The sequence below is a fragment of the Cupressus sempervirens genome, chromosome 4 (assembly GCF_028749045.1).
Source record: "Cupressus sempervirens isolate cs-2001-9-10 chromosome 4, ASM2874904v1, whole genome shotgun sequence".
NCBI lineage: Eukaryota > Viridiplantae > Streptophyta > Pinopsida > Cupressales > Cupressaceae > Cupressus > Cupressus sempervirens.
In genome coordinates this window covers 878,905,535-878,922,825 of record NC_143121.1, presented here as the reverse complement: position 1 = coordinate 878,922,825, position 17,291 = coordinate 878,905,535, and the positions used below count along the sequence as shown (strand labels likewise).

Here is a 17,291-nt window from a genome sequence, read left to right as displayed (position 1 = left end):
GCGCTGTACTGTTCATAGCACTGTAGCTGCTGTTATAACCCCTTCCAATCTGTAAACAGATTCATCCACTTTTTCCCTACTGAAACACAATATTGACTCCAGAATGAAGTCAACTCACAGGCAAAATTCAAGTGATATTTCACACCCTCAAATTGCATCAACTCTGAAGATACTACGTTCTCCACAGTCTGAATTCTTCTCAAACTTGTAGAAACCCTTGTTGCCACAACTTCAAGAAATTTCACAAGGCAAAGTTTTTAAGCAACTCTCATAACCTGGTCTTGAAGGAAGACAAGGTTTGTTTATAAGGACTCCTCAACTCCAGAATGAGTCTCCATGCTCAATGTGGGATAAAAGATATAATAATAACATAAAAAATGTTATTACATTAAAACTTAGAAAATCCCTTTTAATTTTTCCATAAGCTTGGACCCACAATTAATTGAAACAATGGCCCCTTTTATGATATCATGACCCTCACTTAAGTTATATATTATAACTTAACAATATAGGCTCAAAACCAATAATGTTTATTTTTAACTAAATAAACATTAATATCTCCATACTCAACATTTTTGAATGTTGTTTGGACTGGGAGCTAACATGATAGAACTGCATATGACCATACCCCTTTTCTAAAAATAGTAGGGGTCTATCTTTATAACTCAAAACTGCTAAAAATAGCCTAACCAAGCCAAACTCAAAGGAAAACTCATCATAAACAAACTCTGGCAACCCAGAAGAGTACTCTGCTCTGGTCCTTGGAGGATCTCCACACCAAGGTGACCCTCTATCCAATCTTATTAGCCTACGAGGGTCTTTGATAGGCTAATCACCAGCTAAAGTGATGTCTCTAGCTAGAAGGGGACATCACAATAATGGCTTAGTGACTTGATGTCTACAACTTGCCCCTTTAATTTTGCATAGTCCATTCTTACTTCCTTCTCTTGTACCATTTCCCTTAGAAAATAATTCTAAATTTCTATAAGTTTTGTCTTGGGATGGTGGATGAGATTCTTTGATATGCTAATAGCACTTGTATTATTGCAATAGATAGTAACATGTCCAGTTACCTTCTCATTTATACCTTCCAAGATTTTCTTGATCATGGATTTGTAAAGAGTCTCATTGGCTTAACTTGAAGTGTCATCCTTAGAAATTTTATATAGGTGTACCTACTAGTTTTGAATCTTCCATGCCAAAGCCTTCAACACTTCCATTACATATTTGGACTGAAATATGAAAATATTATCTTCCATTTGTATTACCTATAAACCATAAATGATTTCTTTTTATTTCCAAAGCTCACTCACTTTGGCTTGACAATATTTAATTTAAACATCTCTTTTTGAAATATATTTGAGTGTAGTCCTATAGTAAAAAAATTGGGTCATTGATTAGACCTCTATCTAGGACTTTGTGGTTTGTCTATGACCCCAATAAGTTGCACAATGTTTGACTTTTGTAAAAATATTCTTAACATGCACATAGTCAAACATGAATACTATAGTGGGCTTATTTTTTGGTGGGTTTTGTTTTTTTCCTATCAACTTTATGACAAATGATGACATTTCCATAAATACATTTGTATGCACTCTTTTAATTTTGACAAAAGACATCCTATCTTAATAAAAAACAAACATAACTTTAAACACACAAATTATTTTCACATCTAAATGTTAAAAATAAATAAACTAAAACATCATCATTTTAATGTGCATCAATACAATTTTGATCAAATCAAACATTGTTGGTGAGCTGAAAGGAGGAATCCTCCAACCCTTGTTTATTGATCTCCTAATTTTCTTATTAAAGTTGAGAGGTTTCTTGAAGAACCTTTCCTTTCAATCATGGTGAACCTTGACCTTATTTTAGTAAAACTATAGACAATTTCTTTTTATTTCCCAAGCTCACTCATTTTGGTTTGACAAATTTTACTCTAAATGTCTCTTTTTAAAATATCTTTGAGCATAGTCCTATAGTCCCAAAATAGAGTCCTTAATTGGGCTTATGTCTAGGACTTTGTGGCTTACCTATGACCCCAATAGTCACACATTATTAGATTCCCTAAGAAGATTTTTGACATACATATAGTCAAACTTGAAAAGTGTAGCCGGTTCATTTGTTGTTGGGTTTTATTCTTGCCTATCAAGTTTATGATACATGATGAGATTTCCATAAATACTTTTTGAAAGGACTTCTTTAATTTTGACAAAAGACAAACAAAAAATATCTTTTCTTAATGAAAAATAAGCATAACTTTAAATACATAAATTATTTTCACATCTAAATATTAAATATTTAAATAAAGTGAACTATCATCATTTTCGCGCTCATCCATATGCTTATGATCAAATCAAACATTGTTGGTGAGCCACAAGGAGGAGGAATTCTCCAACCCTTATTAATTGATCTTTTAAATTCCTTATTAAAGTCAAAGGGTTTCTTGAAGAACCTTTCCTTTTATTGGTTTATTAATAGATGATTCTCATTAGTGCTTTCTCTTTTCATTTTCTTGCTCCCTTAAGAACTTGGAGACAAACATGTTTTAAAAATTTCTTTCTATTGCCTTATGAAAAACCTAAGCTTTATTGATCTATTATCATCCCTATACCTAAATTTATTCATTACAATACATCATGTAACTATTAAATACACATGGGGAACCTGACCTTTTTTCTTAAAGAAAAAATAAAAAACATGAAACTTCTTTCTTTTTATTTCCTAAGGTCACTTATTTTGACTTGCTATAAATGTCTCTTTTTAAAATATTTTTTAGAACAATTCTATAGTCCCAAATTTGAGTCATAATTGAACCTCTATCTCCATGGCTTGCTTTGGAATGACTCAAAAAAGTCGCCTAATATTGGAATTCTCTAAAAAGATGTTTGACATACATATAGTTAAACATGTGTAGTCATCTTACTTGTTATATTTTATTTAATTGTGTTAAATTTAGAACAAATGAATCATGATGCAAATTTCACAAATACTTTTGAAAACACATTTTAAATTTTGACAAAAAAACAAAAAAACAAAAAATAATACTATTGACTTAAAAATAAGACATAATTTTATATTGGGTAAACACATAAATTATTTCAATATCTCAATATTAAAAGTAATGAATGAATCTAAATTATTGAAGTACTATCTTAACCAAATATCCAAAAAAATTAATTCATTTATATTAATGTATTTTCCTTAATATCTTTATCCCAATTATTATTTATTATTTTATAAAAGCCTGTTAACGTGCCGTATTTTGAAATCTGACAAAAACTATTATAAATCTTTCATCCGGTCAACCCAACCCACATATATGTTCTTAACAACTGTAATTTTATGCATTATTAAAAAGAAATTAAAAACAACTGTAATATCTTTCCCACATGATATTTTCGACTAACATCCAACTAACACGCGGAGAGGAAATTTTATAGTACAAATGTCAGAATATTCTCAAATGAGCTTTTTAATAATAACAAAAACCATACATACATACATATAGATGACTTACCATACATAGCATAATGCATACATCATTTCATGAGCAAGTCTCTTGGAGCCGTCCGTTTAAAGCATAGATAATGCATTTGGCAGCCTTCATTCTCATCGCTTCTTTCTCCAAAGTGTTTTTTCTTTCCCATTTTTTATTTCGGCCACTGAAATCCGAACGAGAAATTCGGTGGGAATAACATCAAATCGAATCCATTCCCTACGCGTTACGTGAGGGTTTGTAAATCCACAGCCAAAAACAAATTAAAAATTGTTCCGAAGTCTTGATAATGCTCAAAATTCTTCCAGATACGGGAGTTTCATAATTGGCAAGCAGTTGTCACCAAGGCAGCGGATTACAGGTGACATTTACAATTTCTTTTTCTGGTCAAGAGCAGATCTGAGAATATGTGTGCATCCACAATTGTAAAATTGCTAAATTTGTTTGATAGCTTGTATTTTTGTTTGCTCAGATGCAGTAAGCTAGGGTTTGAAGAGCATTTTGGATTGAGGCAAACTGGCGAAGCTACTAGATATGAGTAGAAGGTGTTCTCATTGTGGACACAATGGCCACAACTCCAGAACATGTCCGGACAGAGGCGTTAAGCTCTTCGGAGTGAGGCTTACGACAGAAGGATTGATGAGGAAGAGCGTTAGCATGGGAAATCTCTTGCATTATACGGCTTCAGCTTCTTCGGCTAGTAATAATAATAATAATAATAACAGTAGTAATCTGCCTCTAACGCCTGAGCAGTCTGAATCTGGAGCCGCGGACGACGGCTATGTCTCGGACGGCATGGTCCAGAGCTCCAAATCTCGCGAGAGGAAAAAAGGTCCGGATTCGAGACAACATTTGTGCTCTTTTTAATGGCAGACTACGATAATTTAAAGTATTTGAGAATTGTGAACGCTGTAGAACTGTTTTTGACGGATGTTTGGGGATTTGTGCTGTTAGACCTGAAAGTTTAGTACTTACTGAAATGATTTTATTTTAGTTTCTGTAGTCGCATCTAAAGCTGAGAATTATTTTTTGTTTCTTTGTAGGGGTTCCGTGGACAGAAGACGAGCATAAGATGTTTCTGCTGGGACTGCAGAAGCTCGGAAAGGGCGACTGGAGAGGCATTTCGAGAAACTTCGTCACGTCGAGGACTCCTACTCAGGTTGCGAGCCACGCTCAGAAATATTTTCTGAGGCAAAGCAATTTGAACAAGAGGAAACGCCGCTCCAGCCTTTTCGACATAGCGGCCGATGCTGTAAGTTATCTGTTTCTAGCCTTGCATTTGAATAGAAAATAAAATGAAACTAAATCAAAATTTTTTTTCTTTCCTTTGACACTTCAGAATTAGATTCAGGATTTTAATCATCATCAAGGTTGTTTACTTTGAAATTTACAATTTAGTTTCAGCATCTTTATCAGTTGTCAAAGGTTGTTTCCTTGGAAATTTAGATTTTAGTTTCAGCATTTTTACGCGTTGCCGTGTTCCTTGCAACAACTTCAAAACCAACGCAATCAAATCCAGAAGTTGTTGCGAAGAACTATCATGCATTGTGGAAATCTGTCCTCATTAGTTGCCGTGTATTGTTATTTCTTTTCTTACGCGTACGGGGTTTGAGCATCGTACTGCGCTTGAATTTCTCTGTCGTATTTCAGACTTACATCTGTTAAAAGAGCTCTCATAAATGCTTCGACAGGAGTCGTCAGGAGATGTTTTGCTCGAGAACTTCCCGACATTTTGATCTGTTCTTCTGTTAATTTTTCCAAACATGTCATCTTTTCGCTATTTACCTACGGAAAATGGAAGGAATGACAGGCACAGGCCGTATCTTGAATTTTTGCCTGGCTCATTTTCATCCCGACCATTCTTCAACCGATACAGTAGTAATAATCCTAAGCTAAGTCTGTGGTAAGATGGCTTAATCTCTCATTTAGTACCGTGCTTAAGACTAACTACCTAATGCCTATTGAGATGCAATCTGAAAACGTCGAAGCACAAAGTATTAGTATTATTATATTCGCTCAAATTACGCATTGTAGAAATGTTTTGACGTTCTGTAGGATATCGATAGAAGTTACGTGCCAGGTTAGTTAGAAAAGGAGCCCCAGTAGCTTAACAACAAAGTTATTTCGTCCAAGTACCTGGTTGGAACCAGCTATTTGGAGAGAGATTTTAAGATTTTCTTTCCAGCTAGATAATTTATTTATAGAATTGTTTCGGGATACGTGCAATTTTGATAGAAGAGGAACCCGAGTAACTTGATTGCCAAGTTATTTCCTCCAGGTACAAAGAACTTGTTGTAACCAGCTCTTTGGAGAGGGATTTCAAGTTCTTTTCACCCGCTCATTAATTTTTCAAAACGTTCTTTTACTTTCCGTATACCTATTATAATGGTATCACATGTAATTGCTTGCTTAGATGTCCCAGTAAAATTGATTCACATGGGGGTAAAGGACGCCTCACAAGTCACATGTTATTAAATCTGTTGCAAAAGTGTATGCTTTCAAAAAGAGTATTGCAAGGACAAAAACGCATTATATCTCTGAGAGGGAAACTAAATTTGGTGACGACTTTACATTGTTGTTGAGTTTGATATTTTACTAAGAGAATGACTTAATTTCTAAGTCAATAATTGTGGGGCTTCAACTTTCACGTTATCAGGTTTTTTTATGAGGAAAAAATTGAACTCAGCACAAGTCAGGTGCTTATATCGAGATCTTTTCGTTGCCTCAGTATCCTTAGATAAATTATCCAAAATTATAAGTGATCCAATAATCTTAATTCTAATATTACATTTTGATCAAGCTCTTTAAAGCTTGTATTCAATTTTTAAAAAAAATCTTGTTATTTAATTGAAATATGGAGTGAGTGACAATCAAATGAAGTGTTTGATCATACAAACTGAGTGAGTGAAAATGAAGTGAAGTGAGAGACAAGGGAGAAAAAAGTGACCAAAAGAATTAATGGCAAATTGACCTGTTTGCTGCTCATTGTTCTTGCGGAGGAGCAATTTACTAGCTGTTGCCCGTTTGTCTCTTTTACAGCTTTTTCCCATTTGCTGGTTTCTTCATCTGCTGGTTATGGCAGCATCTTTTTCTTTTCTGCTTATGTTTCTGCTCTATTATCTGCACCTGTGGTTTGGATTGTATGTGTTTATCATTAGAGAGGGGCTCTTCTCGCGTTCATCAATATAGAGTCTTTTAAAAACTACACAATATTTCTTGATCTAGCTGAAATTTACATTATAAAGTATAGTTTTTCCTGAAGAATTTATCAGATAAATCTCATTTTATCTCACGTAAAAAATATTGTTCATGCAGGCTGCAGATTACCACCAAGGGATCCCACAGCTCTCAACTGCCGTCCGCGAGCACAATTCTAGAAACTTCTTCGACTGTGGAACGTCGCCAAGTTTCGCTATGTCGATGGGACCATTTTCTCTCCCGTCATTTTCACCATCGCAAATTAATCCACACCCTCTATCTTTGCCAACCCCGAAAGTAGAAAATCCCACCCTCGACAAAATAGCAGGAGAAAAAGATGCCGCATTCTCCATACTAAAAATGGCCGAACGTCAAGAATCTAGAGAGAATCTTAATTCTGCCTGCCATTATTCATTCCCGCTAAGGTTGGGGCCAGAATTAGCCACAAACACAAGGCATGTCACTAAGTCAAGTGCAGCCACAACACCGCCAAATTTAGAGGTACAAGAATCTCTTGAAAACAGCGGGTTAAACCTTAGCATAGCTCCCCCATGTGCCGATCTATCCAACAATATCGGACCCAATAGCAATGCAATTAGAGTATTATAACTCATCTAGAATTGTCTAAAGATGAATTTTAAAATGTGCCCTGGCCAATAAGGATTCGCGGCCATCGCAAGACAGCTCTGTTATTATTGTTATTGTTATTACTTAGAGGTAGATGCTTACAATATAAGTTGTTTCGATTGTCTTCCAGAATATCCCACTATCTTGTTATTGGTGCAGTTCTTTTTAATAAAGAAAACGAAATATTTGTCCTCGTGTATGAAACGTAGCTTGTACGGGCCTTTTTGGCATGAGCTCTTTTTTTTAGTAGTCCATGGATAGATAAGTTTAAAGCTTAAATGCATTTAGCCAAGGATTGACATTGACTTAGTGGTTGTGAAGTTGACGTTGAGGGAAAACGATATGACATATCTGAGATGTGTGAGCTGTTATTTTTAATTTATAAATTAATAGACTTAAATACATGTAATCAATAATTATCAAATTTTTTAATTATGACAGAGAATTGACGTTTCAAACATATTTTGTTTTCAAGATTCCAACTAAGAAACGGGTTGTATCTCTAGGACAAACGAGAAGCTTTTAATTAATGGCAGGATAAAATTTTGTGGTCCATTTTATAAGGCCAGAGAGTTAAGTGGTCTATTTTATACCATGCATTTTAAATATCTAGTGCTGATATATTATATTTAAGGAAAAATCATGCTAAAGAATTTAATGTATTGAGTTGTGTTTACAGATTATCATTAAGTTGAAGAAGAAGTTAGTCATCAATGTTTTGGTTGTATTTTTTGGTCTTTTATTAAGATTGATTCATTGTTGTGAAGTTTTTACTATTTTGTGTAACATTAGGATAACAAAATATAAAGTGTCACCTAAAGTATGGACTATGTGCCTCTCATCTATTATGATAATTATTTTTACAACTTTTTTTAATATTAAAGTAGTCAAAACTAAGGGTTTGACCCATCATTACAAAACAAAGGAAAAGACCATTAACAACAGACAACCAACATATAAAACATGAGCATAATCACAGTCCCCAAATATGATATCAAATACTAATCCCCATTGAACTTTCATAACTAGATAAAGTATCTATTTAGTATCATACTATGTTGATTATTAACATTACTAAAAAGCATAAATGTAATCAAAATGCTTTTATTACTACTAATAGAGTTTTAAGCAGAACAATTAGCAATGCAGAGCTAGCTTGGAAGTTTAATAGTCGGGACATCCCGATAGGTCCAAAGCAACAAGAAGAAAGAATAGTAAATTACTAAACTATTTTTGGCCAATTGATTCATTCTCCGATCGAAAGAGGAGGATCCTTGTTGAATCATTTGGTAGAAATTCATAGAGCTTCTTTAAGTCAATTCGCTTTTGGGTCTCAGCGCCTTTCTCTTGTTGCAGGAGTTGCAACGTAGTCACAATAACATGCATGACCTTCATAACAAATACCATCGAAGTGTTAGAAATCTCATCCAAAGAGGAATTTTTTGTGTGGGGACTTGAGGTCAGTCCTAATTTTGTCCACCTTTTACTCCATCTCCTGGCAAGCACTATAATTGTCCTTAGAATTAACACCGATATCATCCTACATCACATTAGAGTAAGTAACAACTTTTTCCTTTCCTTTTTTCTTAGCATCTCTCAGGGATGTGGTAGTCGCAGGAGAATTGTCTTCACAACAAGGGCAAAGGGGGAAGGTGGAGGAGGTGAAATCTACAGTGTTAATAGTGAATCTAATAGAAACATGTTTGGACTCCTACCTAGGATTTATATCCTTTTCTTCCTCATTCCTCAATTTTGTCGTCTCCACATCCTCTTCAAAAAGTTGACAACAATGGAGGCCACCACATTATCTGAGAGTTCTTCCTCTTTAAAGACTCGACTATTTCTCTCTTTCCAAATACCCCAACAAATATGTGATAGGACCATTCTCTAGAGTAGTCTAATAATAGGTTGGCAAAAATGGCAATCTCGATTTAGTATAGACTATTGTAAGGCATTCATAAACACCCATGAACAATTTATTTCTTAATTATCCTATCCCACACTTCCCTAACAAACATATAGGAAAGAAAAATGTGATTAATTTCTTACTTCACAGCTTTGCAAAGGTAGCATCTATTAGGTATTTGGAATCCTTTTTGACTAAGATCATCAGTAGTTAAGATCTAACATAGCCCACAAATTTTTATTTTATTTTCGGGAGCAATTGTCTAGTCCAAACATTTTTCCACCACTTGGGAGTGGCATCATTTTGAAATATTTGTTAGTAAGTTGATTTTACAATAAATTTTCTAGAAGCATTTTTATCCCACACAAAATTACTCTTTTGAGAATTGCATTATTCTTACTTCCTTCGAAAGATTATGCAGCTCATCAGTCAAAGCTTCAAGATGTCCAAGCAGAAGGACCCCTTCTAAAAGATTTCTCCACTTCCATCCAGGCGTAAAGTAGTCACTACCCATAACATCCAAATATGTTTTCAATCTAGCCATGATATGACCAAACTTGCACATTATTAAAGGCTCCCTCTAGTCAATTCTCTTTCCATAATCTTATTTTGTTTCCTTTTCCTAAGACCTTCCCTTAGGAGATTTTTGTTTTTAATCAAATTATTCCATATTTTAGATCTTGATGGTCAATCATTATCACTTAGGAAATACACAAAAGGAGTGTTATTAATACCTTTCACTTTCATGATATCTCCCCATCCAATAGATTCAACTACAAGATCTCATCCAATTTTGGTGATAAGAGCTCAATTAAGGTCAGTGATTCTTCTAATTCCCAGACCTGTCTTGACCATAGGTTTGCACACCATATCCTTATTGACTAAACTAATCTTGTTCTTATCTTTAGTTCTCATTGTAGGAAATTCTTTTGCAATTTATCAATATTCTGGGCCATGGCATGAGATATTTTTAATAAAGTGACAAAGTAAATAGGAAAACCATGCAAAGAGGTGGAAAGCAGTTGGAGCTTACTAGCGCTACTTACCACTTTATGTAATGAAATAACTTACACAATAGAAGAAATAATATAGAATATTATATAGATACTTGATAATAACTGAGAGTAATAGGTCACTTCAAATGGCCAACCTCCAAATATCTCCAATGAGAACAAACTTCACAATATGATCTTGAAATAAGACTCACAACCTCCTATATATACCTAATTATGCTTAGGCTAAATAGACACAACCTTACATAACACCTCAACTGACCTACCTACCTAAACAATAATATAATAATGATAACATGAATTAATTAAGGATTAAGATAGCCACAAGTTGACTATTCATAACCTTATATACACCAATATTAAGGGCGTAGCATGTCCCTTCTCTTGAAAGAAGCATTATCCTCAATGCTAACCAAGTGTGGATTATTTTGAATGAACTCCTCATCCTCCCATATCGCCTCTTCAACTAGTAAGTTCTTCCATTGGATGAGATACTAGGTGAGGGTTCTATTCCTCAGCTTCTTCACGTGTTTGAATATTGCACTCTGTTTCCATAATTATTCTTCCTTCTTCATCATGCTCTAGTACTACTGTTTGAGTAGGAATATTTGGCCCAATTACCTTCTTCAAACAAGAAACATGAAAAACTGGATGTATCTTTGTTGTTGGTGGCAACTCAAGCTTGTAGAAAACACCACCAATCTTTTGCATGATTTGGTATGGTCCATAATATCTTGGAGAACTTATTATTATTTTTTTGTTGCTTAATTGAGATTTGTTTATAGGGTTGCAATCTCAAGAAGACCCAATCCCCAACTTCAAAATTTCTTTCACTATAATGTTGATCTGCTTGTTTCATTTGATTTTGTGCCATAGCTAAATTCCTCTTGAGTCCTGAAAGTTGTACCGCCATTCTGCAAGAGGTAGCCAATCTACCCAGTGAGATTGTTTCTCTAAAGTGTAACAATGTAGATATCCTTCCAAACATTTATTAACAACCTTAGTTTGCCCATCTGATTGTGGATGGTATGAAGAACTATGAGCCAATTGAGTACCCAAACATGAGAATAAATCTTTCCAAAAGTGACTAGTAAAGATAGGATCATGATCACTAACAATAACCTTAGGTGTACCATGTAGCTTTTGGATATTCTCCAAGAAAACTTTTCCCACTATACTTGTTCTAAAAGGATGTGATAATGCAATGAAATGTGCATATTTAGTGAGGCAATCAACTACTACCATGATGACATTATGACCTTTAGATTTGGGAAGCCCTATGATGAAGTCCATGTATACCTCTTCCCAACGTTGGCTAGGAATAGATAAAGGTTGCAAGAGACCTGGTGTATTAATTATGTCCTCCTTATTTCTTTGACAAACCAAACATTTAGCCACAAATTTTTGAACATCACCTTTTAGCTCTTCCCAAAAAAAAACTTGCTTGACCCGATGACACGTCTTCAAAAATCTTGAATGACCACCAATTGGGGACTCATTTAGTTCTTTGAGAACTTTGTGTTTAAGATTAGAATTCTTGCTGAGATATTACAAGTGCTCTTTATACCAAAGAATATCCCCCTTTAAACAAAACTTATCTGAACTACTAGGGTCACTTTTTATTTGCTGGATGAGATTACTTGTTGCAACATCATTTTACCACTTTGCTTTGGCTTCTACCACCCAATTTGCTTGTAATATTGAAAAGGCACACAATAAGGATTCATCCTTTTCATCCTTCCTGGAAAGTGCATCAACCACAATATTTTCCTTCCCTTTCTTGTATATAATTTCAAAGTCATATCCCAACATCTTAGTGATCCATTTTTGTTGCTCTTCTGAAGATAGTCTTTGTTCCAAAAAATATTTTAGGCTATCATGATTTGTATTAACCTTGAAGTGTTGACCCATCAAATAAGGCCTCCATTTTTTAACTGCATGAAGGATTGTTAGCATTTCCTTCTCACAAATAGGTTTGAGTTGATTTGTACCTTTGAATTGATGACTCTCAAAATCAAGTGGTCGACCTTCTTGCATGAGAACTACTCCTATCCCATTTCCAAAAACATCACATTCCACAATGAATACCTTGGTGAAGTCTGGAGTGGCAAGCACTGGAGTTGTCCACATAGCCTTCTTCAATTGCTCAAATGATACATTAGCAGATTCATTCCAATGAAAAGAATCCTTCTTCAATAGAGTGGTGAGGGGTGCTACTATACGACCATAATTCTTCACAAATCTTCTATAGTACCCTGTCAATCCCAAGAAACCCCTCAGCTTCTTAATAGTTTTTGGAATAGGTCATTCCATGATAGCCTTAATTTTGTTAGTATCCACCTTTACTCCTTCATGTGAAACTATGTGTCCCAACTACTCCACCTCCTTAAGACCAAAAGTACACTTGGATGGCTTAACTTAGAGATGATGATCTTTGAGTAATTGTAATGCTTGATCTACATGCTGCAAATGTTCTTCCCAAGTCTTACTATAAATTAATAAATCATCAAAAAATACTAACACAAACTTTCTCAAGAACTTCTTAAAAATGGAATTCATCAAATTTTGGAATGTAGATAGTGTGCATTAGTAAGACCGAATGACATCACCAAAAATTCATAATGAACCTCATGAGTTTGAAATGTTGTCTTACAAATATCTTCCTCAATTCAAATTTGGTGATAACCAAATCTAAGATCTAACTTGGTAAAATACATAGCTCCATTTAATTCATTTAGAAGATCATTGATGACTGGAACATGAAACTTATCTATAATGGTGTACTTGCTGAGCACTCTATAATCTAGACACATGTGCCAAGTTTCATCCTTCTTACACACCATCACAATAGGCGAGGAGTAAGCAGTTTGGCTATGCCTGATAATTCCTGTCACTAGCATTTCCTCAACAATTTTTTCTATCTCACTTTTTTGTATGTGTGGGTACCTATAAGGTTTGATGTTTGGTGGCTAGCTCCCTAGAACTAGTTGTATGGCATGGTCATGATCCCTCTTAGAAGGAAGTCCTTTAGGCATATCTCCAAGAATTACTGAGTGATGATCAGTTATTGCTTGTAAACATGGATGAGCAAGAGCATTAGATTGAGAGACTTCTAATGAACATAGCTAGGCCACAAATCCATCTGTTCCTTTCTTAAGAAACTTTTGCATTTGATGAGAGCTTACCATCCATGGGGACCTTCAACCCCCTTAGCTCCACTACCTTTTCTTTTGATTGAAATCACATGAATAGTTCTTAGAAGTTTATGAATCTCAATTGTTACCAATGTAGTAAGCCATTGTACTCCCAAAACAATATTTGCTACACCCATGGATATCACATACATTGGTGTATCAAGTTGATAATCTTCCATAGATAATTTGATGCTACGACACTTCCCTAAACAACTAACTATGCACCAATCTATAATCAAAGCCTAAAACTTTGGGGCTGGATATATAAAATAATCTAGAAAAGTTTCCAACTTTTTGTTGATGAAATTATGAGTACTACCTAAGTCGATCAACACAATTACTTTGTGCTTCTTTAAGAAACCCACTACCTTGAGTGTTTGTGGTGCAATGAAACTTGAAAGTGCATGACAAGAAATTATTGGTTGAGAATCATGTGATTCCTCACATGATTCCCTATCCTCCTCTAATATAGGCTCATCCTCTTCTTCCTCACTTGGACCTTCAATATAGAACAATTTATTTTCACTACATTTATGTCCTCGATTATATTTGCTATCACAATTGAAACACGACCCTTTTTCTCTTTTCTCTTCAATTTGTTGTGGAGTCAACCTAGTAGGAAAAGGAAGATAAGGTGTTGAATAACCTTTTTCTCTTGTCACATTAGTCCCTTGCTTTCTAGGAATCAAGAACTTATCCTCTACCCTACGTGCCAATATAAAAGACTCATTTACTTGAGCTAGGACTAAACATGTGTACCTTATGTTGAATGTGATCCTTGAGACCACCCCAGAATAAATCATTCAAGTTCTTCTTTGTAATTGCCTCCACTCTTAAGGATAGATTTTGGAATTTTTGAATATAATCCTTAATTGATCCTTTTTGTTGAAGTTTAGCAAGCTGGCTAAAGAAGTTTTTTGTCACACTATTGTTATATTGTGCTTGGAGTTCTTTTGTAAAATTTGACCATGATACGGTGAGACCCTTTTTCCTCCTATGAGTATAAAGCCAACGATACCAAATGAATTGATCTGGTTCTAGATATGAGGAAGCCATTGTGACTTTTTGTCCATATGGGGTTTGATGTACCTCAAAAAAATTCTCCATTTGATTTATCCATGTTAGAGGATCCTTGTCATCAAATTTGTGCATATCCACCATTGGAAAAAAATTCCTAGATCCCATAGGAGTATTAAAATTTGTGTCATTATTAGTCGACTTGAAGGTTTCACCTTGATTGCTTGAGAACTCCTTCCTTATTTTGTTCATATAGGTGCTTAACTTGCTTTTTATATCTAATCTATCTCCTCATAGGTCACACATATCCCTATTAATCTCTTCCTTGAACTTACTTATTTCCTCACTGGGAATATTATCCTCTATTTTTTCTCAATCTTGATCAAAGGATTTCCCCAGTGTGGTAGCATTCTTTTTGCCTCTTGTTGGAGCCCTGTCATGATGGAAACCAATATTTTTGAAATAAATCACACAAATGAAATGTAAATTCTTTGATTTTTTAATTTATTTTTTATTGTAACTTACTAGGGCCAAGATACCCCAACTCAGAAAAAAATCCAAAAAATTAGCAAATTTGCTACCTTGAGAGAAAATTTTCCTAATTTTGTAATAACTTGCTTATTTTTTGCTTCAATTTCTCCAAGCTTTGAAATTTAGGTTCCCTTACTATGTATTCAAAAACCCAATACAAGTTATACTCCAATTCGACAAGATGTGAGAGATTTGTAGATCTCAAACATTGTGTAGAAATAGTAATTCTGCAATAATTTGCTCCAATTCCTTTGAATTTTTGACTATAGCTTCTTTAATATGGTCTTCAAAACCTCTTTAAAAATCCTTAAAAAATTTGCTAAAATCTAAAAGCTATGCTCTTCCCAAGATCTCCCCAATGTTGAGAAAGAATCTTGCCTCTATGGTGCCAAGATCATGCTCTAATACCACTTGTAATGAAATAACTTGCACAATAGAAGAAATAATATAAAATATTATATAAACACTTGATAATAACTAAGAGTAATAGGCCACTTCAAGGGGGAAACCTCCAAATATCTCCAATGAGAACACACTTCACAATATGATCTTGAAATAAGACTCACAACCTCCTATATATACCTAATTATGCTTAGGCTGAATAGACACAACCCTACATAACACCTAGGTCAACCTACCTATCTAAATAATAATATAATAATTATAACATGACTTAATTAAGGATTAAGATAGCCACAAGTTTACTGTTCATAACCCTATATACACCAATATTGAGGGCATAACATTTTACCCTTCCACCTAGCTAACTTCTTTAGCCCAAGTAAGTGTCTAGAAGACCAATAGATTGGAAACCAATCACAATAGTAACTCTTCATTGCTAATCCCTATCATTGTTAAAAATATATATTTTATTCTTACCATAATTAATTTGTTGGCTAGAAGTAGAGGCATAATCATTCAACAAGATTTTCCAATTCCTAGCTTCCATGATAAAAGAATAGCCAAAAAGGAAGGTGTCATCCACAAATTGTTGGATAACTTGAGAAGGAAGGGAGGAGGTCTCTCAAACCACTTTGATTAGTTTTAATCTAGCAAGTGTAGTAAAAGATCTCCCCAACACCTCATCCACCATAATGAAGAGGTATGAGATAAGAGATCTCCTTGTCTCAACCCACGTCCAACTTAAAAAATCCCCAAACAGTCCCATTAATAAGAACCAGAAAATTAATAGATTTTGTTGCCATCCTAATCATTCTAATAACTTTATTATTTAATCCGATTGTAGATAGAACCTCAGAGAAAGGACTACTCTTTATTTTTTAGAAGTTGTTATTCATCTTGATAGTAGACTATTAAGTGTCGATTGAAAATTCCCTCACTTTTTTGATTGAAGGATTTAATAATGATATTATAATTGTCATGTCAAAGAACATTTCATGAAGTACTTATATTAAAAAAAAGAATTTAATTTTTTGGGAAAGTGCCTAGGATACTTTTGTTTTGCTTAGATCTTTTGTAGGAAGAAAAAATATAATATTTTTGTTGACAATAGATATTTAAATTTAATTTTTTTGAAGAATATTTTGAGTGAGCTTTGCAATTATTTATGATAATGTCTATATAGGTTTTTAGGGTTTCTTTAGTTTGGTCATATTGTTTCCCTCTACATATCCCATTATACTACAATTATTGGGGAATTTTCAGTAGTCATTTTTAATGGCCTTGACCACTTTTGACTTGACAATTTATTTTGGTGTCAAAGTATTGGCTACAAATGTTCATGGCTCCACCAAGAAAGTGTCTCAGGAAATTTATTCCCAAGGTATTTCATGAGGTAAGTCATCTCCATATTTGGATTTTGTTTTGCCATTGCTGGATCTTGACAAAGCTTTCATTTTTATTTTGATAGGTAAAAGGCCTTCAATCAAATAATATAGTAATATCTTCAAACTTCAGTAAGAGCATTTTGAATTTATTAGTTTTGTTATATTCTTTATCCATTACATCTTTTGATGCCAACACCAAATTTCTTTCAATGCAACCTGTAAAATTCCTTGCCTTGACTAAATTTTATTAGTATTATCTAGGAAAAATAAAATAAATCAATTTAAACATAATTCATTTCAATCAATTAGCCTTTGTAAATTGTATTTACCATTTCCTAGTAATGAATCCATGTCTTTTTTATTTTAAATGTGACTAAATATATAGATTAGCCTATTATATGATCACATCTAATAATAGTATTAACAACAAAAATGGATTTAATTAATTAAAACATAAATTATTTCAATCAAGTCTTAATTAATTAACCTTGAAAATTATATATAGAATTTCCTATTCAA

General features: G+C 33.9%; 1 protein-coding gene across 1 annotated transcript; it reads left to right on the top strand.

Moving 5' to 3' along the window:
• Nucleotides 1-3,608: 3,608 nt before the first annotated feature.
• LOC149564198 (transcription factor KUA1-like) lies at nt 3,609-7,528 on the top strand. Its single transcript, XM_089827270.1, has 4 exons — nt 3,609-3,860; nt 3,972-4,331; nt 4,543-4,751; nt 6,815-7,528. The coding sequence occupies exons 2-4, from the start codon at nt 4,034-4,036 to the stop codon at nt 7,304-7,306; spliced, it is 999 nt and encodes a 332-aa protein (XP_089683396.1). The 5' UTR covers nt 3,609-3,860; nt 3,972-4,033; the 3' UTR covers nt 7,307-7,528.
• Nucleotides 7,529-17,291: the final 9,763 nt, after the last annotated feature.